The sequence below is a fragment of the Solea senegalensis genome, linkage group LG17, assembly GCF_019176455.1.
Source record: "Solea senegalensis isolate Sse05_10M linkage group LG17, IFAPA_SoseM_1, whole genome shotgun sequence".
NCBI classification, from domain to species: domain Eukaryota; kingdom Metazoa; phylum Chordata; class Actinopteri; order Pleuronectiformes; family Soleidae; genus Solea; species Solea senegalensis.
The window spans coordinates 17,239,896-17,264,372 of NC_058037.1; the positions used below are offsets into that span (position 1 = coordinate 17,239,896).

At 41.7% G+C, this 24,477-nt stretch overlaps 1 protein-coding gene across 2 annotated transcripts in view; it reads left to right on the forward strand.

The window, feature by feature from the left end:
• Window positions 1-22,989, forward strand: part of gabrb2a (gamma-aminobutyric acid type A receptor subunit beta2a) — a 30,154-nt gene extending 7,165 nt beyond the window's left edge. Inside the window, exons 4-10 of one of the 2 annotated variants that reach the window (XM_044048517.1) lie at window positions 4,824-5,044; window positions 12,556-12,638; window positions 16,066-16,203; window positions 17,148-17,300; window positions 18,899-19,143; window positions 19,578-19,718; window positions 20,854-22,989. In XM_044048517.1, the coding sequence (XP_043904452.1) occupies window positions 4,824-5,044; window positions 12,556-12,638; window positions 16,066-16,203; window positions 17,148-17,300; window positions 18,899-19,143; window positions 19,578-19,718; window positions 20,854-21,210 (1,338 nt within the window). In that variant the 3' untranslated portion in view covers window positions 21,211-22,989. The remainder of the gene's footprint in view (window positions 1-4,823; window positions 5,045-12,555; window positions 12,639-16,065; window positions 16,204-17,147; window positions 17,301-18,898; window positions 19,144-19,577; window positions 19,719-20,853) is intronic. The other variant, XM_044048516.1, reaches the window with a different exon arrangement.
• The last annotated feature ends 1,488 nt before the right edge of the window (window positions 22,990-24,477 follow it).

The window sequence follows — 24,477 nt, forward strand, 5'->3', positions numbered from 1 at the left end:
AGATGTTTCTAAGTTTTGACGTTTTGGGTCCATACAAAAGAAGATAAATAAATAAATTAATACAAAGAATATATATTATTTAGTTAGTTATCTGCAGAAATCAAATGCCTGTGTTTTGTGGTTCAGTGTATTGTGGTGCTTGGATGGTTAAGGGTTTAGATGGGATGAGAAAATACTCCAGGTTTGATTAAAGACTGATATATTGTGGTTTTTTAAAGAGCAGTTTTTCGTTCTATTGAAATGTATTAAATAAGAGAGTTGGGCATATTAAGTACTATTGTTTTTTTTTAGATTTCCACCTCTTAAAGATGACTTTCTTGGCGATCGGCGGAGCGACGTGTTGTCCTCCCGTGTAGCTTGTGATGGCTGGTGTAGTTGTAATGGAGGTCTTGTACTGACTGTAGCGTGTCACTTCTCTCAGGGAAACACAAACACTTTCCTCGTCACTCGTTTGTCAGATTCCTAACCAGGGCTTTTGTTATCCCACAAACAGATTCTGTCACTACGTACAACCAGCCCCAATCTTTCTTACGTTTATAATCCCTGTTTGTGTCCTCGCTGCATTTGTTTATTCTCTGCTATTTCCTTCTTCTTCTTCTTTTTTTTCAATGTTGGTACTCGCCACAAGATGTCTCCCTCACTGATGCTCAGTAGCTCAGTGTCTGTGTGATGTTAATGGAGTTTCTGGGAGGTGCTGACAAGGAGAGTGAAGGTCGCCTTTAGAGACTGACTAGATGGAGGACGAGATGAAGCTCTTAGCACACAACACTGGAAACTCAGCAGTTATTTTTAGTCCAGTTGAGGAAATTATTTATTAATTAAATTAAAGGTAATGCATACAACAGGAAGACATTCAACTCTACCACTATCTATATTATATGATATTATGATATATTATATTATATACAAATCAGAAGTGTAGAAGGATATTCACAGCTAATATATGATAAAATATTATCATATATTAACAAACTACACATGTAGAGGACTATTCACAGCTCAGTAGCCACACCTCGCAATTATATACACACACTTATACCTAAGTTTACATGCAGTATAATACATTTATTTTTCGGGTTTAGGCTTTTTAGGCTTTGTTTTAATTCCACATTTAGCTTGTTCTGTAATTTTACACCATTGATCGAAACACAGAAGCTCTTTATGGTTGTGTGTATTCTATGAATCTTTAAATTGAATTGTTCCTTTAGATTATAGCCCAGAAAAGAAAGTATTGCAGTGCATTTTGCTTTATCTGTAACATGCATAAGAAATGCACTGATGTACCGACAAAAATGCACATAATTCTTTCTCCTGATTGCCTTTCCGTGTTCAGTAGCCTGCGTCACGTGTTTTGTTGTTTTTGAAGGACAACTACTGGAGGCAATCGTATTGCGCGTCCCTCTCTAAGCTCCAAGTGATGTCCAAGTGGAGGTAAACAGCGCCATCTGTGAGGCTGTAATTATGCTTCCACTTTACAGTGCAGCCAGGAGGCAGTGTGCAGTTTCCAGATGTTCTCTATATTGTTAAACCCATAAACACGGGCACACACAGGGATGAGAGCAGGAGCCTTGAATCCAAGCTCTTTCCAAAGAGCACAGGTGTAAATAATAAAGTGGTTGATGGCTGAATTCCATCAAGCTGCCCCAGTTTTCAAGGTCTTGCTATTGCGTTGCTTGTCTGCTGTGAATCTATGTGCACGGTCACTTCCTGGTTTTCAATAAGCCAGCGCGACTGTTTCCGGTGAGCTGTCAGCCAGAGATGCAGATGTTCTACAGTCAGTGTCTGCAGATGTTACCAGGACTAGACATAGTCATTTAAAAAGTATTTATAAAGGAGAATAATAATACAAGTGGAAAAAGAAGCAATAGAAACAATATCATCAACAATATCAGGGTTGCCAGATCTTACGTATTGTAATCATTTGTTCTTTTTATGTGGAACTCCACGTCATTGCTATACACCTTTGGCAATGCACAAATATATTTCCAAGAATCAGAGTTACATATAGTATATGCAATTGTTTCCCAGAAAGCAAATTTGTGGACCTAATGGGGAAAAATCACATCCGATAACGTTTTGTCTTGATGTCACAGAATTCTCGCCCCAGGCCTTTAAAGCTGTAGTGTGCAACTTTTAAAGGGTGCAACTTGTAAAACAAGTTCACACAATACTGGTTAAGCCTTTTAAGCTTCACACAACTGCCTCTGTGTTTCACAGAATAGCCATGTTTTGTTTTAGTGTCTGTGAACATTCCTGCGACTGACAGAGTTCTAGAACGACTCGCCTCTCATTTATTTTTGGCGATATTTAGCGTATTTCTTACTGGATTATTATTTCTTTGTACCTGCTCTGGCGAACATCCAAGTGAGCTGAGCCAATATTAAAATGTGACAGACTGCTGGCCACTGATTGGTCAGAGAATGTTGTCACTGGAAGAGTCATGAGCGCAATGTCCGACACAGGAATCAAAGCGAACAATGCTGAACTAGATTAGTTAAAAATACTTAAAAATCCTGAACATATGCGTTAATCTCCAACATTTAGCAAGGACATTTCTAAAATCTCAATATTTAAGAGAGTAGTCTGGTGTATTTAGCGACAGTATTTCAGTTCAGTTCTGCTCCGGTCATGCAGGAAGTACTAATCTTTTTAATGATCTGCTGATTCCAGTGATTCAGTTACACCGAAAAGAAGCGCTTTGCTCGTCACTAGTTTGTGTGTTTGTGTCGCGCCACGGCAGCTTCGTACCCTGGTATATGCAGTAAAACAGTATTTCTGATTTTCCTCCCACCAGAGGAAGCTCACGTACCACAGTTTGAGAACCATGGCTCTATGTTTAACTAAATGAATCTTACCAACTTACCATCGCAATTGATGTAACCAAACCGAACCAGACAAAGCATTTTGGTGTCGTGTATAAAACAACTTCGCGGCAGTTTCATGCAGCCGTGCTATGATGAGGAGGTACTACAGCAATGGAAAACAACGTGCCTGATACCGAACCGAGTCGAGTAGAGCCGAGTAGTGCTAGAACTGTGTCTTTGTGTCTCACAGCTGCAGCAGGGAAGGACGTGCCTCCCCCTCAGCCGCGTCTCTGTCACTCACTGCAGAAGCTCAGCTACTTACTACTTACTTTTTTAGAGCGTAAATGCTTAGAAGAAAAATACTTTTAGTGTATTTGATTCACTGCTCTGTTTGTTCTCCTCTGAGAAAGAGGGAGAGGGTGGGGCTAGCAGTTACAACAGGAGTTACACACTGCAGCTTTACGTTTTGAGCGCAGACAGCAATTTTGACATATCTGATCAACGCATTCCACTTTAAAACAATGATGCCAAAGCTTTGTTTAATCTAATTTTCTTTAGCGTTGCTGTATCTCGGTGCTCCTTCATCAATATGGTGAAGGATGGCACTAACGAAGGGGACGTATTGCACGAGATGCTGCCTCGGGGGAGGTTATACACAACAAGCCTGCGGGCAGCGGCTAACGATCCTAAAGGTGATAGAGAGCTCTGATTGACAGGCTGATAATGAGACAGAGAGGGAGCAAGTGAGAGGACGTTGCAGTGGGAACTCTTGTAAGGACGCAGTCGTCCTCGCTTGACTTTTCCCACCTGAAAAAAATCAACATGGCAGCAGCTCGTGTATTTTTAGACGCCCTTTTTTACACAGTGTTCCTGTTGTGCTCACTGCTTGGAGTGAATGGTGAGAGTTTGGGAGTGAGAGTCGGTGATTGCTCGCCAGCGTCATGCAAATGTGAGCGAACGGGCTCGGAAACATACAAGCACCGTGATAAGTAATCTCAGTGGCTGCTTAGAGTAAAAGCTCAAGGGCCTTGTTTCATGGAGGGTATTTTTTAGATTTGTTTCCTCACTCATTGATTACACTGCAACATACTGTAACAGAGCAGATTGAACCGTGGTGCTGTGTTTTACTGTGGCTGTGTGGGAGTAAATCATCGTTATTCAAAGTGAGAAAACAGACATGGAGACAGAAAGAGGGAGGGAGGAGGAGGAGGAGGAGGAGGTGCTGGAATATGTGTAAATGCAAATGCTACACTGAAAATGCAGTTTTTAATCTGGAACACTCTGCTTATTCTCACAACTCATGGCTGGTTATGGCGCAGAATAAAAGTGAGGAAGCCCCAGCTGCAGCGATCGACTAGCTCTGAGCATTATAGTCTGTATTGTCTCTATAAAACAGATATTTTTATCTTGAGACAACAGTCACCCAGCTGAGAAAGTCCCCCTCTGGTCATGGTCTTAAAATTAAGTGAGGAAAGTGGGATATTAACCCCCCAACCTCAGCCATCATGGGCTCCAGTGTAGGCCGTGGCCTTTCACACCACAAGAGACCTTTACACTGACCTCACTCTGCTGAGTCCAAACAGCATGTTCTCACACGTCCATGGAGTCCATGTTCACGCAGAATGACGTGACATCTGAGCTGTGGCGAAAGTGGAAATAAAACATGCATTCTGTTCTCGAGGAGATGAAGTCAGTAGATTGTTGTCACATCGTGTATGTTGAGTTGTTTAATGGCTGTAAAGGTCCAGTGTGTAAGAGTTCGTGTGGATTAGTGAAATCGCATGGTGACACTGCAGGGTGCAACAATCAGAGGACTCTTCTGCTCCCACAAGTAAATGAAGAAGCTTTCTTCTTCGTTGGATTATGATTTGTGTTGCAAATTGCCCATGTGTAGGACAGTATATTACATTTCTGCAAATAAACCCTCCTAAATGTGACACACTGCACCCTGAAAACACTGCCAGCACTGATTTCTAGTATGAGTCTTCCCTAAATGGACTTCCCTTCTCTGTCCTCCAGGACTACACCTTGACAATGTACTTTCAACAAGCGTGGCGGGACAAGCGTCTTTCCTACTCTGAGATCGCCTACAACCTGACCCTGGATAACAGAGTGGCTGATCAACTGTGGGTCCCTGACACCTACTTCCTCAATGACAAGAAGTCCTTCGTCCATGGCGTCACAGTGAAGAACAGAATGATCCGTCTCCACCCTGACGGCACAGTGCTTTATGGACTCAGGTAAGCCTTTTACATGTGCCCTTTCTATGGTGCCACAATGAATGAATTAATCATGTTATTGATCAGGAAATGTGATCGTTTCAATGCATGAGCCTCTCGTGCGGCGACTTTAAGCTCAAGTTAGCTTCTGGAACGTGGCTACTAAGCTTCCTGTGTTAGCTGCGACAGCATGCATGTTGAGAATGAGGTTAAGAGGTTGGGATGGAGCATTTGGCCTGGGTCATACTTTAAGCATCCGCGTGTCAGCAGAGTTCTGCTGTGGCCGACGTGATGTAAATGCCATGATCTGCTGATGGAAAAGGATAAGCATCCGCCGGCTTGTTTGTTGCATTCACTGACCTGATGTAAATAGTAAACTTTAGCTCTAAACAGATACTTGCTCCATTTATTTTTACTCATTATACATCTATTTATTAATGTTTACATCATAATTTCAATGAAGCAATTAAAGAAATGCCATTTGAATTCACCATATTTTACTCTATGTCCACCTGAGAAATGATTGCGCTCTCAAAGTACCACCATTATCTCCAACTTTAAAAATACAGTGGCGTAAATAGACTGAGCAAAGTCAGCTACAGACTTTTCACAGGAGGCAGATTTATTCCCAATAAGATCATTTGCTCTCCCGTCATCCTCCTCTACCTCACTTCAGACACCGGTATAGTGAAATTAGATTGAGATGGAGCGAGAGATAAGGTGACTCTAATTATTATTACTGAATACGCACTCTGGTCAAAATTCACATGGTACAGACGAACAGTATTTCTGATTTTCCACCAAGTAACCACCAGAGGAAGCTTGCGTACCACTGTTGGTACACGTTCCACAGTTTGAGAACCATGGCTGTATGTTTAACTAAATGAACCTGAAATTACCATCATTAGCTGTTCACTCTTTGGGTCTTTCTTGCGTCACAACGTGCCTTTCCCTAATTAGTCTTGCCCCACGAAAAAACCCAACAACGTCACCTTTGAAGACCAACATCTTGTATGCTCACTGTATGTGAATGGTCATATGGTTATGTTTTTTTAAGTATGAACAGATATTGATTGTGATCCACAGCTAAGGTAATATGAAGGACCACTGTGTCTAATAGTTTAGAGGGATCTAGTGGCAGAAATGGAAATATATATAATTAATCACCAGAAAACGATGTTTTCTCCAGAGAGAGAGTCCTGCATATTCTACACGCTGTCCGCCATGTTGCACTGCAATGTCAAACGAGTCACACATGATTCAAGAAAGAAGACTTCTGTGTTTTCATATTACCTAGATTCTCCACATGCTTAGAAGGGAAATCTCAAATCTAATACTACTCATTTCACTTTATTGTGTTCTGTTTTGTTCAGTTCTTTGATTTGTAGCTTCAGTATAAAACAGTATCAAACAGAAAAGTATGTACAATTGTTACAATATTACTACAGGCTAACAAAAAAACCATATCATCTCTAAATGCTCACAGCTGAAGCGAGTTATTTGTAACAGCCGTGTACAGAAGGTACACGACTCCATATTTAAGCCTCCTGTGTCTCTCCTCGTGGCCTTTAGTGTCAATAATTGATTTTGTCTGTGATCAATAATGAAGCAGATTGATGCAAACAGCCAAACCGAGTATGATTCTGCAGCGTGATTCAGCCCGTCTACAAGACATGTCTTTGTGGTGTTGGACTGTGATGTCTCTGAGGAGGCTGTCATCCATAATTGATAGCTCATAATCAATAATGTAGTGGTTCAATACAAACACTGAATCTGTATTGGTACTGGTGCTACGTATTTGACTGCACAGTCAACCACAGCCCATCCATCACTGTACTGCTGCCTCCTCTGATCTGTCACCTCCTCTTTGTGCGTGTGTGTGTTCTTGTATGAGTGCCTTTGCGAGGACCAAAAAACTTATATACCTAAGGAAGTGAAGACATTTTTGGAAAAGTGAGGACTCTTTGGCTGGTCCTCACATTCTGACACCTCTAAAAGGCATTTTCCGTCATAAACACTGACCTTGTAAGCACCAGTAGTCCTCATGGAGACCAAAAACTGGTCCTAATGAGGCAGAACCTCATTTCTGAGGAATAGGTTTAGGACTAAGATTTAAATTGTGGTTAGAGTTAGGCTGTCCAAATGAATGGAAGTCAATGCAAGTCCTCAGAGAGAGAGAGAGAGAGAGAGAGAGAGGGAGCATGCTAATGATCTCAGATTAGTGTCTGTATTTCAAAAATGAGATTATTGTTGCTAATCCAATTGGAAAAATAAAATTGTTGCAGCATTCAGTCATCCTCCCTCTAGAATCAAATGTACTGCTTGTGCAAAGACTGCTTAAAAAATTTAAGTATCTGCACTGCACCAGATTATTCATCACTTCATTTTGTTTAAACACTCAAGAAACGTAATTTTTAATGGTCTGACTCAAGTACAACACGTGTGGGGTTTTTCAACAAAAAAAACAACGCAGGCTGGAAGAGGAGAGCAGCAAAGGGATGCGGTTGTTACCTCAAATACATTGTCCTTGTCAGGGCCAGTGCCTCTCGGCTCCTCCATTATTTGGTCTGTGGGTTTGGTCCAGGTTTTGTTTGATGCTAGCAAGTACTAACACTAACTGACACAAGCTGCTGTCAGAGTCAGCCCCGGCCAGATGCCTGTGTGCAGCGAGCACGCTGACACATACGTGTAGAGACGGGCCGGCTGGTTGCAACAGCAGGGCTTTAGTGGAAGTGGAGGAGATGGCGGGGCAAGAGGAGACGCGGGGAAAAAACAGGATTCATGTGAAAACACACACATGTCCTGTCAGCGTCTGGTGCTGCGCTCATAAGCCATGTGGTTACTGCTGTGAATTCACTTGTAGACATTATCACCAGTCGAAGGATTAGCTGGCGTGGAAGATAGTTTTCAGTGCACTGTGTGGAATGTGAGTAAAGTTGCATATTGAGCCTCTTTCACTGGGATACAGTTGTAATCACAAGAGCCCCGGACATGACACTGGAAAAAAAAAAAAAACGTGCACACAGATAATATGAATAACATTCTCATGAATCACCTGGAGAGCGAACGAAGAGGGCTGAAGCTTTTGGATGGACAGAGATAGTGTGATTGAGTTTTATTTTGGCTTGGGAATGAGTTACAAAGATGTTCTCTAAGTGTCAATGTAGTTATTGACCGTAGGTGTGAGTGTGAGAGTGGATGGTTGTTTGTGTATACCATGTGACCCTGTGATGGACTGGTCATCTGTCCAGGGTGTACCCCGCCTTTCGCCCCTTTGTCAGCTGAGACCCTCATGGGGAGGATAAAGCGGTAGAAGATGGATGGATGGACATTATACCTATTTCGTGGGAAGAAATCAGTATTTTCCCCATGTCATGTCTGGGGCTCTGTACAATACACTTTGTTCCAGCTATAAATTTTTTTTTGATTTTTTGTAAATGACATTACAAAACAAGTTCAAACTCACTTTTCTTGCGTTGTGTTACTTCAAGTTTGGATACTTTTAAACCTCAGCACCAGTGAATGTGTCAAGCCATGATATGAGAAGTGTTATAGTCTCACCAAATCAATGGACAGTAAGTGGTGAGAATAAACGCATTATTGGCCTGAAAGGACAACGAGGACTAACCGAAAATAGCCGACACCATACCAAAGGAACACCAGTACATTTGTGTTGCTGCATTTGCAGGAGGTATTAGATGTGTGTGTGTGTGTGTGTAGGAGCGGTGTCTGTGGGTGGGAGTTTGCATGTGGGCGAGTGTTATTTTTGGGGCGCATGTGGAAGAGGGAGGGTGAGGGTGTTGTTGTTGTTTACTCCTTATTCCCTGAATATTTAGTGCTGCCAAATTCACGGTCTTCAATTATCAGGAGGAGCAGAAAATTACAACAGTGCTCCCAACTGTCACTTTAGAGCTCGCTTTGACTCTCGGGGAGCGACAGTCTGATCTAATTACCCAGCCCCTGAAAAGGCTCAGCCAATACACACACACACACACACACACACACACTAGCTTTTCATTTTAAGCAGAAAGAGAGAAAAAAACCCAAAGACATTCAGTGTGTGACACCTGGTGCATGTCACTCAAAATTCACAGGAGGAACCCGGGAGAGAGAAAGAGAATGAAGGTCAGGCTTCATTCAAAATGGATAAATTATTCGGATTCTCACTTATCCCTCCCCCTCCCCACCTTTCCTCTCTGCCTCTCTCTTTGAATATGGTAACTCCTTTTTCGTGAGAGGACATATCCGTGTGCCTTGTACACTGACGTCCCTTTTTTTGTCATGGCGAGGAATGTTCCACTGTGCAGCTCAGTAGATGGTATCGCACGGCCAGGAGGAAAAAGATGCTGAGTCGAGGAGGAGAGGGGATTTAAACAAGGCCCCCGTTTTTTTTTCTCTCTCTCTCTGTCAATACCATCAATACAGGCTCAGCATCGACTTCAGCTGCTGGTCAGGCAGGATGGTTTAGTGTGTGGCCTGTTTTTGGACGTGCCAGTGTTTTGAAATCAAGACACCTCTTTGATTTGGCATGCTTTGGCACACAGTGGAGCCTCTTCATTGAACCATTGCGGGCTTTTTGCTGTCACATTTGGCAACAGTGCCCCAGCACAGAACGATAATCCTGTGTGCCATGTTTTCTCCGCTCGACATGCGCTCACTATCCAAAATGGAGGGAGCTTCTCCATCTTGATTTAAGTCCTAAACTTAATTTCATTGCCAATGGAATAATTTGTCAGTTTAATTAGAGGCTGGACAGATTTGTAACCTGCATGCAAAAAAAAAACAAAAACATTTTGCTCTGAAGCTCCCTCGAAATGAGATTCTGTCTGTTATGTCCGCAAACAAGGTCATCTGGAATAAAGGTGCACAGGCTGCCTTGGGGGGGGTCCACACACACACACACACACACACACACACACACACACACACACACACACGCACACACACACACACACACACACACACACACGCACACACACACACACACACAGCCTAGGCTGAAATATGAGGATACATGCTCAGGATGATGGGAGAAAAACCCCAAACAGTCTTTTTTAGAGCTGCGTGTCCTATTAGCTCTGACACAGAGCAAATGTAGCGTGGCTGAATCTACGTGAGTGCGGCCTCTCCTCCGGCAGGTTGGGATGAGAGCGGGATCGGCCCTCATGAAGAGCAAACACAAGCCTGTCCTTCATGATCACTATGCTGCTGCTGCTGCTGCTGCTGCAGAAGTCTACGGCAGATGAGGAGGAGAGAGGGAAGGTGGAAAAAAAAGGGCAGAGAAATCCTCACACATGTTCTCCTCCTTGCTCCTTATTAATTGTTTGTGTACACATACAGTATTAGGTAGGCCAGCGGATGCAGTCTCGGGTCTCAGTCGGTGATGCAGAGCCTCAGACAAAAAAGCTTGGAGATCTCTGCTGATGATGTAGGTGGGCTATAAATAGGTCGTTATTTATACCCCTGCAATTTTGGCCTCATTTCCACTTTTCCCCTGTGCTTCCTCCGCCACCGTGATGATTTAGTGGTGAGGATGGTGATGGTGAGTAATGAGTGATGAGTTCTGGCGAGCACAACATCTCAGTAAGTTGGGTCCATAAAAGAGGTAAACTAGGACAGAAATAAGACTCCTGTGTGGATCCACAGTGCACCACGGCCCTGCTAACTGGCTAACTGGCTCTTATATAAGAGCCAAGGAGAGAGAGAGAGAGAGGGGGAGAGAGAGGGGGAGAGATTGGTCCTGGACCTGCAAGTCTTGTGTAGAAGGATTTGAAATAAAGGTTTCCTCGTGATTATTGAGGGCAAATCACTCCTCATGATAAGTTTAGAGAGGTACAATAGTATGATTTAGCTTTGTGTTGTATCCATATTTGATGATAATAGAGGATTTTGAATGTGTTTGAATGTTGTTATTCACTATTACTTTATGATTAAAACATTTTTTCACTTACAAATATTATGTTACATTTAGAGTACATATCAAAAATGTGTATTTATTTGGCAAATAACAGTTATAAAGTAAATAAATAAAAAACTATAATTTGACTTCTTAATCAAGAAATAATGTGCTTTACTATTTTTTTCTGGGTTTTTTTATAGAACAGTACATTTGAAAATGATATGTGTATATAGATGTACACACACACATATACATTACATGTACATGTGTCTGATATATACAGTTCTATCCCTCAGGTTGTGACAGGCAGATACATATTTAGCAGCTTGAGCAGATGCTGTCCCTGCACTGAGCACAAAGCACAATTTTTTTAATGTCAGAATGTTTTGGAATTCATTTTCTTACCTCCCCTGTTGATTAATGACCACATACACAAGTCCTGTCACTATGTTGTTGTTTGTTTGGTTTTTACAGGACAGCGATGACTGTAATAAATACACTTTTGTCTACATAAGGTGATTCATATTGGCGTAATTCTTCCACTTGAATCAAGACATAAAAAATAGGCGATAGGTGCCATGTATTTACTTGTAATGTCTGTTGAGAGGTCATTTTTGTTGTCCTATATGAAAGGATGGACTATAAGCAGTAAATGGATGTAAACAGAGATGACAATAGAAAGACCCAAGGTCACGACCAAACTCTGGGGTTTTTCCCCATAGGCTGCTATTATTGGTAATGGTTGCATGATGCTATCATGTTTTATATCAGTCAGAGAGAGTGTGTGTGTGTGTGTGTGTGTGTGTGTGTGTGTGTCCAGTCTCTCTCAGTTTGCCTCGGGGCTTTGGCACGGCTGGGTACCAGCCTGTCTCAGCTCTGGTCAACTCGTCGTGTGTAGCAGGAAGTGCGTTACTCTGAGTGAACCTGTCGGATACGACTGGCTCACACTCAGTGGCTCTGTGTCTCTGCGAACTCTTATTTTTATCAGCTTAGTTCCCTCATGCACATTAGACTAATTGTGTTCTGTTCATATTAATGTCAATGATATATTATTCTTGGAACGCATGTGCCTTTTACTTTCAGGAAATTATGGAATATGTGTGCACTAATGTGGTCTAAGGAAATCGTAATGGAATGGATGCATATGCATTCTGAGATTCTGCGGTCATTTCAATATTTTTTTCCAGTTTTGCATTGTGATCTACAAAATGCAGCCAATTAAAAAACAAATGTTCTGTGGGCTAGTGCTAAGGGGAGTTGTTATACATATATAAATATATATACAGTTTAAATACCCTGTATAACATGAGAGTGGGTAAATAAAGGGTTTCATTTGAGATCCTTAAAATAAGGAACATATATAGACAGAGCAGATAGCTGCTGGTCCATCATTTTATTAATTGTTTTTAATCAACTTTCTGGCTTAGGTTCTACTTTGATCATTAAGTACAATTTGACGAATAGGGACCTGTTGTTTTCAGCGGTACGTGTAGGAGCTAAATCCTTAGTTAATTTATATTTCTGATTTGTTTACGTGCAGTTTTTAGACAAAAAAAAGTTTTCTGTTGACAGGCTGCTTGGTCCCCATCTTTGATGATGATACCCCGTGTTTTCCATCTCGCCCTGTGTCTAGAATCACCACCACTGCAGCGTGCATGATGGACCTGCGTCGCTACCCTCTGGATGAGCAGAACTGCACCCTGGAGATCGAAAGCTGTAAGTACCGTCGTCCCTGACAACTGGCTCTCGCGCCCACACACAAACATAGAGTTAAACAGATTCCATGTGCACACGTGCAGCTCCGAGGACTAGCTCGAAAACAGCCCGGTGGTCCAATGATGGCAAGGTAGAGGCAGCGTCGATAAGGCTGTGTGTAAAATGCTGAGAGAGGCTGATGAGACATCAGGAGATACACATCAAGAAAAGGAACATCACTAATGGCTCACTGACTGATAACATCCAGCCTAATTAATTCAACTCCAGCTGCATGAAGGAGCCCGCCTGGTTTGGTCCAGTGTTTCAGCATCATTGCTAATTAAGGATGTTTTGTGCTGATGTCCACTGGAACTGCCTCCATGTTTGTATCGCACAAACAGTTGGTTTCTTCTGGAGTTGTGTAATTGTACTGGTGTTCTGGAGTGAAGGGAGGGAGGGAGGGAGGGAGGGAGGGAGTGAGTGTTCAGAAACATAACATAAGAGAGAGAGAGAGAGATGAGGTCCTCTGCCTGTTTTATCTGAGTCCCCAGAGAAAAGGATTATGGGGTTGGGCCTCGCTCTTTCCGGGTTTCATCACATTATTGCCAGCAGCAGAGAAAGAGTGTGGGTCAGAACCACCTCTCACTGCTGCTGCTGCTGTTCTCTTTTCCTTCCTCTCTTTCTCTTTGCACAGTCTCAGCCTCTTCTGTTTTTCTTCCAGCCTCTTTTTCTTTCTGTATCTCTCTCACCATCGCTCATACTCTTCTTTTTTTTCCCCCTTCTGTACTCAAGCAGCCCAACACACAATACACACACACACGCACACACATATACTCACACACAGCTCCAGTTTTGATCACCAGGCAGTATCTGCTCTCATATGGATTAACTGGCAGCAGTTTTAACATTGGAATCGCTGCATGCCAGAGCATGCTATTTTATTCAGACTAATGAGCCCAGAGATTTCTCTCATTTCCCTTAATAAACTTGATGCATTTTTAACAGACACAAGTCTTAAACCCCCACATCCTCTGGTACACCAACAGCTCTCTGCTGTGACTCAGGCCACTGGCCTCAGACACAAGATTGCAGTAAGGAATAATTGACTTGTACCACTCCAATCCCAAAGATTTATCGTAGCTACTGTCACATACACATGCAAATACACATCTGACTTTGTTGTTGTGGTAAATCATGAAGATTCCCACCAACTTGACATTTATTATTGGTCACAAATTAATTTTTTCAAGAAGCTAAATGATTTTCTTGACATCTTTTCTTCAATATTTATACCAGCAGGCCATTGTATGTGGGATAAGGTTAAGATTAAGGTAACTTTACTAATCCCCCTCTGGAAATGTGTCCTCTGCATTTTACCCATCCTGTATGTGATGTGTTTTGGCAAAGATAAATGCGCCCCAAAAAAATAGGTAAAGAAATGACAGCAGCTCACCCTGTATCCATCTTAGCTGAGGTGCTGGAGCTATAATCTGTCAAATAAAATCTCTCCACACTGCAAAAACATATAACATTTAGGACACGAGAGCTAGAGCACATCATACGACTTGGTTTCTATGAGTTCACTGTGTTAACATGCGCATGTCAGTTAGACTGAGTCCAATATTTACCAAGACCCATCGCTCCGTGTTCTTCTGCTTGCTCTGAGCGTGCTTCATATCAGCGCTTCACCTCTGGATCTGTGGGGATCCGGTAAAATGCTGTCCCGCCAGTCTGTCTCCATCAACTTTGGCATCCCGGGACACAACAGCTATTTACCATCTTCACTTTAATGATTAAAACCGCCAGTGAAGAGACGAGTTGTCTGACACATTGCCTGATTTACGTGTTGTCTACTATCTACATCTATGGAGGTGAATGGTGTAGTTTCCTGCCGGAGGGCGTTTCCTTGGTTTCCGCCCTTTTGAAAGAAATTGAAAGTACTACCTACTGTATAAGTCTGCTTATATAAGTGTGTAACGGCTGTATATAACTATATAACTTGTGACTGCCATGTTTCTATAGCAGCCCGAACGCACAAATCAGTTTATAACAAAACAAACATCCTCGGTGCAGCTGTAATACGGTCGATTCTGAACTTGCACACCAGGAGATGGAGTTAGTTCTTCTCCCTGCCAGATCTGCATTGTCGTCATCACCGCCTTGTGCAACCCTCTCATCAGCCTAATTAGTGCAGAGCCCATTGTGCTGCTGTTTTGAAATGCGGCTCAGTTCAATTGTGATCAAGGGCCCACATCTGGGGGGAGTTTGGAGAAGGGAGATATTTGCGTATAAGGAGCGCCATAAGAGAACATTTTATGGCCTGAACGTACGTGTCAAGTCATTTTGTAGATCCATTAGTTCTGCACCATTGATAGTAATGTATTATATCAGTGTACTGATCCTGGACTGTCCCACAAGACTCACGTGAAAAGACAGATAATGAGCTCTGAGTTATGCATGCATACATAAATAAATACATTGATCGGCTATTGATGGATGGAGTTACATTTCTGCTAGTAACAACTTAACATTAGCACCACGACTAACTTCACTTTTAATCTAAGCAGTACGGCGACAAGAATTGTGCTGATTTTTAAAATTCAAAGCCTTGGAGTTTAATTATTCATCACATTTGAATAGGTCACTGCCTCTGTTTTGTATGTGAGGCAGACATTGAAATGGCTCCTCCCCGTTTGCCTGCGACTGTCCATGTTAGAGACAGACCGTCTGCAACACTGGAGTCCCCAGACTCTGCAACGGTTTGCATCCATGTGCGAACACGAAATCTCATATTCTGCTTCACAGTGAAGAGCCACAGAGAAGAGACACCTTATACATATTTAACATTTAAGGATGACGTCAAGATGGTGCAAAAACAACAAACACAATTGTATTTGTCCATGGTAACAAGTCACAGTAGCTACATTGTTTTGTGTTGTGTTTTGTGAATGTTCTGTTTACTTTGGTGACACAGATGAGAAGAGCAGTGATCTTTGAAAACTCTTCATACAGAATATGAATGCCTTTTAAAAACAGGAAGCTTGGCCATACTCAGAAGTGCCTGAGTACTCAGTGTTTATTACTTTAATCACATTTGTTCTCAGTAGTCATTACAATGTTATTACATTAAAAATCAGTAGTCATAATTAATAGTTCTCCCTAGTTATTACTACATAATAATTACGTGATCGCAGAATTGTTTTCGTTGTGTTCCCCCTCACATGGAGTATGGAGTAATTAGACTATGAATCACATTATCCAGGTATGTTAGTCCGACTAAGACGAGCTGGATTTTAATCAGACTAACGTGTTTATGTCTTAGTCTGACTATAATCAGACATTTAACGTGCACGTAAATGCACTACATGTACTACATTTGCATCACAAACTACTCATAGATGATGACAACGTCTCTCTAAGTGTCCTGGGTTTGGTTCCTCCTCTGCAGATGGCTACACCACTGATGATATTGAGTTTTACTGGCGAGGCGGCGATGGAGCCGTGTCCGGAGTTGACAGAATAGAACTGCCACAGTTTTCTATTGTCGACTACAAACTCATCTCCAAGAATGTGGTCTTCTCCACAGGTATACTTCATAAACGTCGCAGCACTGCACGTCCACGCAAATAAACATACATCTTACTAGGGCTGCAACAATTATTAAAGCAATCATTAAAACTAAATCGTTTGCAGACAAAACAAGACATTTGAGAACATCATCAATTCTTTTCACTTGCTATTGTTTCTCTCTGTTCAAATAATAACACATTTATTTGTTCCCAGTGTTAGAGGGGACACAGATTTCCAGTTTTAAGTCATAATTTCTAGATGAAATTAGTGTTAATGAAAATAAAATAATCCAGGTAATATAATAATGATAACCAGCATTCTATATCAGACCAAACTGTCTGTACTTGAATGCACTGTAAACAAAGAACACATCATATAACCAAAATACATAAACACAAAATAATTTTGGTTATACATCATAAACAACAAATCATAAATAGGCTGAAAAATAAAACAAGACCAATCACTAAAATAGTCCTTGATTTAGTCTTTTATTAAAATAGTAAACTGTAAAATGATCCTTTTATTTTACATTTTAAAGCTTTTTTGAAACTCCACAGAAATGTACACACTTTCAAATACTTTCATTGATGCACAACCCTCTTTCCTTCACTCTAAAAATACCTGAATACAATTGGGAAAGCTTTTATTTTTTAATGTTTTTAAATATGCAATATCTAAAAATGTTACAGTGCATTAACAATATATTTGTAGATTTATTGTTACCTTTTTTATTTCTTGTGCTAATAGCTCTTTTCTGAAGTATTTGGTCTATATTTGTCCACATTATCAAATGTTTGGTAATATAAATGAACAGTGCAATAAATGCATACATTTCTTACTTAGCACATGCATATGACAGGCTTCCCTGTGTCAAAGGAAATAGCTTTTTCATGGGCGTCATTGAGGAAATGACACCCGTCTCTATCCCACTCCTCTGTCCTTTTGTGCCTCCTTCAGGTTCATATCCCCGCCTGTCCCTCAGCTTCAAACTGAAGAGGAACATTGGTTACTTCATCCTGCAGACATACATGCCTTCCATCCTGATTACCATACTCTCCTGGGTCTCCTTCTGGATCAACTACGATGCCTCAGCTGCCAGAGTGGCCCTGGGTAGGATTGCTTTGCCACCGCTGAACAGTGACCATGGGAAATACCCACAGCTAAATGATATTAGACCCTAAGAAGAGCCATTTAAATCACTCTGAGCCTTTTACTCTCATACTGGTCTCACATCCACATGTGATGGCGTGTCACAAGCCTGCCCTCAGTTTTGACTCTTTATTTTCCCAGCAGTTACTTTATTCTCATTAGCTCTGAGCACACGAGTGATATCAGTGTGTGATAGGCTGCCTGGCTAAATGTCTGTTGTTCAGAGATGACTATATATGCATGACTCATGCAGAGCGGGAAGCGCTTCAGCTCGACCTTGAAGCGTGTCGTCTTTCTCTCTGCCTGTCTGTCTATCGGAGCCTCTTATTGGCCAGAGATCCCCCCCTCCCTAATTATCAGAGTGGGATCCAACTAAATTACAACCAAATGAAAAGTGGCAACATTTGTGTAAAGGCACATTACACATTAGAGCCAGTGTTTTTACACCGATGTGCAAACTGCACTGATGCTAAAATGAGATGCCCCGAAGCTTCCCTTCAGTGTTAAATTTGGGTATGACGAGGCAGAGCAGTGGCAGGAATGGCTTTGAGCTTTATGTGTGTTGTTCTTGTCACACGCCGTTTGCTTTGTGAAGTGGGACACATGCAGGTTGGAGCCGTAGACGGTGCATTTGGAGGGTAATGTGATTTAAAGATGGGCCTGCTCTCGGCGTCCAGAGAACGAGCACAGCCAGTGAGAGATGAGGCTCCATGCTACAGAGGCACTGCCGGCTGCTGGGTTATTTTTAATCCGTGTGAATCTGACCTAATGCAGATTGTGCATGCAGATGGCTAATGTATCAAAGACAATGCATGCATATATGAGTGTGTGTGTGTGTGTGGCATATGTTTTGTTTTGTGTCATATTGGATACATGATTGAATGATGCAAACCTCACTCATGGAACACACACACACACAGATTCAGAGTCTCAGCTGGCGTTAAGAGATTGCTTCTGCTAAAAATAAATACGTGTAACGTATGCACCTGACATCAGTATATTCTGTACATTATAATGACCTGGTTCACTCCTCCTCCCTTTATAATAATACACATCACCACTGACAGGTGCAGAGTCATTTGACTGCGCAGCATTGACTTGAAAAAAAAAAGAATAATGATTGTATATGTGGTGAACACGCACTCAGAATAGTGCGTATTCATATCCTGAAATGTTTAATATGATGCAGCCATTTGTTCACTATAGGCTCTGCAACACAATCAGTGAATTGCAAAATCAATTCAGCAAAAATGTGTACGCTTCAAACTCAGGGGAACATGAATGTGTGCACTCAGGTTCTTTTGAGCAGTTGAAGAAAACCACAAATGTCAAGCTGAAAAGGATTATTTTTCTTTTTCACAATTTCACCTTGAGCCATTTATTATCTGTTGATATATTTCAGTGTATACAAAGGCAGCGCACCGACAAGAGCATTGCTGTCTTAGTACTCTACAAAACTCAGAATGTACCAGACGTACTGTTTTATTATTTGAATGTACAGATGATCATGCAAATGTGCTCTACTGTCTCTCTAAACATGTGACTCCACTGATCTCCAGGGATCACTACGGTGCTGACCATGACCACCATCAACACCCACTTGCGAGAGACACTCCCTAAGATTCCCTATGTCAAGGCTATTGACATGTACCTGATGGGCTGCTTTGTGTTTGTCTTCCTGGCCCTGCTGGAGTATGCCTTCGTCAACTACATCTTCTTTGGTCAGGGCCCGCAGCGTCAGAAGAAGGCGGCTGAGAAAGCAGCCACAGCTAATAACGAGAAGCTGAGACCCGACCCCAACAAGGTACATGTGCAGGGGAAACTTCCTCCTGAGGTATTTGTGCTGTCAGTTGATGTGTTTGTTTGTTTGTCTATAACTTCTCCTCCTCTCAGGGTCAACGTGTTGCTTGATGGCCTTTTATCAGCACTCTACTCCTGCTCTCCATTTCTCACTGGTTTAGGCTGTGGTACCGACTTTATTACTCAGACTAGGATCTGAACGAGTGAATGCAGAAGCAATGACTGGCTTTTACTTGATCTCCATATTTCTGTGTCTCTCAAAGGGCAAGGCGCCTCGGAAAATTCACTGGCTGTGGTGCCAAAGCCTTCCCTTTAAAACTGATTCAGCTGCTAAAGTTGCCGGAACAACAGCAACATAAAAATAAAGCACCCTTTCCTTCTGAGTGTGGCAAGCTACGATTTCCCCTAAGTAACAGTGCTGATTTTGTATGCTTGCAGTGGCTGGTGGGAAATGTAGTTCAGAGAGATGATGCTCTGTATGCCAGAATGAAACAGAGGGAAATTGACGCATATGACTCGATGTGGGATCCCATCTTTGTGGACGATGCCGCATTAGGACTAGGCGAGCAAAGAAATAAGGTACTGGAGGTTTTGAAAGTCAAAACTAACAATGTCATCAATCTGAATCAATCCAGATCAGAGGAAAATGCTGTAGTTTTTGTGCATTTCTTTGATTTCTATAGATTTTCAAGGCAATTTTGATCATCACTCCCACCATTGTGTTTTCTCCTCTCTTGGTTTGCTCTTCATGCATTTTCCTGACAAACATGGCTTAGCAGTTTGATTTCTGCTGGCATTAATTTAATCTAAACCTGGGCTGTACGTCTAAATTAGTAGGAACTGACAATTATGGCAAGACAAAATAAAACCGCAGTCGTTTCTCTGAAGATAATTTAGCTACAAATATTGTCAAATCTCAAAAGCAATTGATGAATCTAAGAAAGTGAAGAAATTTAAATAAAAAATACAAAGGATTCTCAGATCAGAGACAAAGATAATTTACAGTATGGCAAATCGCGCCAGCTAAGTGGCTTTCGCTTTGTAAAACCAACAAAATACTCCATTTACAGCGGGACAGGATTGGATTTAAGGGTCTTTTCTTTTTCTCAGAAGTCAGGCTATGGATGAAGAAATGTTGATCCGAATTCACCTCCCACAACCGTTTTTTCCTGCCCTGCCCTGAACCTTTTTAGCCTCTCCTCCATCTTTGCAAAGTCCTTACTATTTCTCTCAACCTTCTCCTGTCACATTTTGTTTCCTTTGCTTTCTCTCTCTTTTGTTTGTGTTTTTTATTCAGTTTGTCTTGTGAATCGACAGAATTTTAACCAAACTCTGGTTGAAATTCTGAGATGGCAATGAAGGTTTCTCCATGAGAATTAGTTTGTGAAGTGCCTTGTGCTCTTCCAGGAATGTTATCTCATAGTCTTGTGCTCGTCTTGTACTCTCACTAAGATATTTATTGACAGATGGTCAATAACTTTCTTAGTGCTTTTAAAGTGCCTAAAGTATTATTCATGTAAGTAACAGTTTTTGACTCATTTGCATTGCCCATTCTAGCACCTCATCAGTATTTTTTTACACAACGAATGAATCAGTGATCATCATAGCTGTGCTTGTTATGGATAACGATTTCACGATGTTTGAATTTAAGTGCACTCTAAGATTTTCCTTTGCCAGTAACTTCTCGTGGCTCCACCTGTTTTTTTACATCCAGATGACTCCCGACGACAACATCCTGTTCAGCACCTTGGAAATGAAGAATGAGATGGGTGGTGCCGGGGATCTGTCCCGGGGCCTGGGAGCACCCGGAGATCCCCGCAACACCATGCTGGCCTACGATAGCTCGACGCTGCAGTACCGCAGGGCAGCCATGGCCCGCCAGAACTATGGCCACAGCGCCTTGGAGCGCCACGCCCAGAAGAAGTCTCGCCTACGGAGACGGGCCTCCCAGCTCAAGGTGAACATCCCAGACCTGTCCGACGTGAACTCTATTGATAAGTGGTCCAGGATGATCTTCCCCACCGTCTTCTCCTTCTTCAACGTGGTCTACTGGCTCTACTACGTCCATTAAACCCAGCAGCGTCTGGCGGCCATCTTATGGCAGCCATGCAAAGAAGGGGGGGAGGGGATGGGGGGCAGGGAGGGCGGGCGGGGAGACAGGGTTTACGGGGGACACGAGAGAGCTCGAGAAAGAGAGGCGAGAGTCGATGTGAGTGAGAGAATGCGAGATGAACAGTGCACCAACATTTTTATCTGGTTCATTTTAGAGAAGGAGAATGAAAAGACTTTTGGACGGACTGCGGCAGCACCCGACACTTCAGTCAGCAGTGACTCTTTTAGGATTTTGGAAACACCTTAAAAATGACTGACAAACACTCGAAAAAAGAAGAGCAAGTTTTAAAAAGACAGAAATGGTGCCTGTTCTAGAATTTCAATATATCACTAATATTTGTCATTCGTAGCTTACTCTCTGTGGATCAAATATTTATGCTTGTGTTTGCATATACTTTAAGGATTTGTTTTGTTAAGTATCTATTTACTTCGTAGCTGAGCTGTCTGCATCCAGGAAAGCTTTATAAATGATTTTAAAGGAGTCATCCTTGATAGTCTATTTTCCTATAATTACTGTATATCAAAAACATCCTTTAACAGCATGCTTATGTTTGATTTCATTTGCATCTCAGTCATAATGATGATGAAGCGCAAAAGCATTCTCATTTTTACTAGTTATGGGTTGTTCTGTCAGTTACTACGTCGCAGCTTTGGCTTAGCACAGCTCATCTGGGTGGATGGTGTGTGAGCGTCTGTGGATGACAACACGTGGACAGCAGGGGGCGCTCTTTTCTCTGGACCTCCCTGTGGGACTCTAACGGTGCCAACGCTGAACAGAAGACACTTTCCTTGGTTGTTTAAGGTCCCATATTTATTTGGTGAAAGAGTGGCATTGTTGGACACTGACACTTTGGTAAAATTTCTATTTTTATTTATGTATTTATTTATTTATTTATGTATTGGTGTGCTGACAGAATCAAGTCCATTGTTTGTTTATTTAATTATTTTGTATTTATTTTGAAGGGAACGTTTGACTCCTCTGTACTTTCTGTCATTGTGTGAGGAGCTTCCGAGAAGAAGAATGGCTTTAAAAGACTTAAGCTGGTGTAAGAACTTTGCTGATAGATAAGCTGAGTTTCATTGCAACCAGAGTTGCTGCATAAATATGGCAATCCACAATCATCACTATCAGTAGAGGTGAATGATAGACGTATGATGCGTTTCCATTGTGACTAGGTTTCTGTTTTGAAAAACTGTAGATAAAGATAAATCATGTTTAAAGAAAAAGAGATGATTCATTTTTATAGACCAATACTCACATTATTGTGTAAATATTATGAATTTATTCTATTTAAATGGCTCTCTGTTGTTGTTTTTGCAGTTGAATTGCAGATCAAATGCTCCATCCAATCAAGTTAAAAAAAAAAAGAAAATAGAAATTTCACTGAGGAAAAAAAAAAAGAAAGCATTTCAATTCACAACTTTGCTGACTCTGTACTTTTGGGACTTTTCTCTCTTTTCTTTCTTTTTAATGGACTTTAAAAAGCATATAGTTGCTGATACTAAAGCACTTCCAGACACCAGTGACTCTTGGGTCATTGTGTTGTTCTCCAGAAACAACAACATAACAAGGACCCCACTATCCAGGCATTGAAGTCAGGCATATTTTGTACAAAGTTTCTGTAAATTCCAATTGTAATATTTCATAATGACTGTAAATATCTTGTGTAATGATTGTCAGCAATTATGAAGATGTATCTAAATTCAATTAAATTCAGTCTATCACTTAAATAACAGAGTACATGGGTGGCAGTTTTGTGTGTTCTGTGTGAATATGAGGCTGATTGCTGATTGAGTGAGTGAGTGACTGTCTGAATGAATGCATGAATGAATGAGTAAGTGCACAACCAAACCTGACACAGGGAGTGAAGTAGGAAAGAGGGAGAAGTAAATGTAGGGGGGAACAGAGAGACGTTCTGGCTGCAGCTGAGTACTATTGGTTGCATAATGGATGGAGAGTCACAGGCCGTTGTGGTGGTCTGGGCTGAGATGGACTCAGCTGGGGTTTGAGCGCTGACCCTGGCCTCAGGGGACATTAACGCACACAGCCATGGATGGAGACACTCTGTTGGTCTGTTGGCTGCAGGGGCCAGAGCGCCTGCTCCAACAAAAGACAGGAAGAGAGGGAAGATAAAGGGCAAGAAAGAGAGCCACCTATTCTTCCATCCAGGCCTCGTCATTTCCATGCATTTACCCGTGGCTCAGCAAACTCACTTCACTCTGTACTCTACTCGCTTCCTGATCCGACCACCACTGTTATGGCCTTTAAAAGCACCCTATCGAATATTTGATGGTGCAAAACTGTGAAGATTTAATATATACAGAGGAAATGTGTTCTGATTGGAGCTAATGTGCAGATAATGTTTGATTTTGGACAAATGAGAAGGAAGGAAAGGAATTAAAGAAGAAAATGTGCTACAGCAGACTAGATTTGAATAGATTTGATTCAAATCTATTTTTGTGAGGATATGTTGACCTTTTGAGGACATTTAAACATATTCTTACACATTTTACAGGGCTTTTTCATGGTGAAGACTTGGTTCTAGGGTTACGGTTAATATTAGGATTAGGTCAGGGTTATGGTTAGGCATTGTGTTTGAATGTCTTCACTGAGAGAGATGTACATTAATATTTGTGTGTTTTAAACTATTTAAAACAAGGCTAAGTGATGTAAAGGTTACCGTACAGTAAATGCAGTACCAGGTACTTTCACATACCATGAAATACCAAATGTATATAATTAAATCGGATGTGTTGTCTCAGTAACAGATGGTTTGTACTAAATTGGTTAAGGGCATTAGTGTGTTGTCATGTAAGAGAGGGGGGATGGCAGATGCTTTCTGCTTTGTAGTGTTTTCATGTCACTGGAGTAATTAGGAATGCACAGACCTCTGCTGTAGAAATAATTTGTGTGTGTGTGTGTGTGTGTGTGTGTGTGCTTTGCAAGAGTGTGTTTTCTCTCTCTTTCTCTCTGTACATGCGTGGACTCACAGCTGCGCCACAGTTTAGTCAACGTGTTAGCCAAGCCAAACCCAGTCAAAGCTGACTGGGAAGGGTGAGCGTGTGAGTCTTACGCCACACTTACGTGTCACCGCTCCCCCTGCTATACACATATGTGATGGAAAAACATGCAGAGCTGCCTGGAGAGGTGAACCTGTATCAGCTGGTCAAGGACAAAAAAAAAAAGGAAATCGAATAAATCACCTGGAGCAACAGCGTGCCGTCC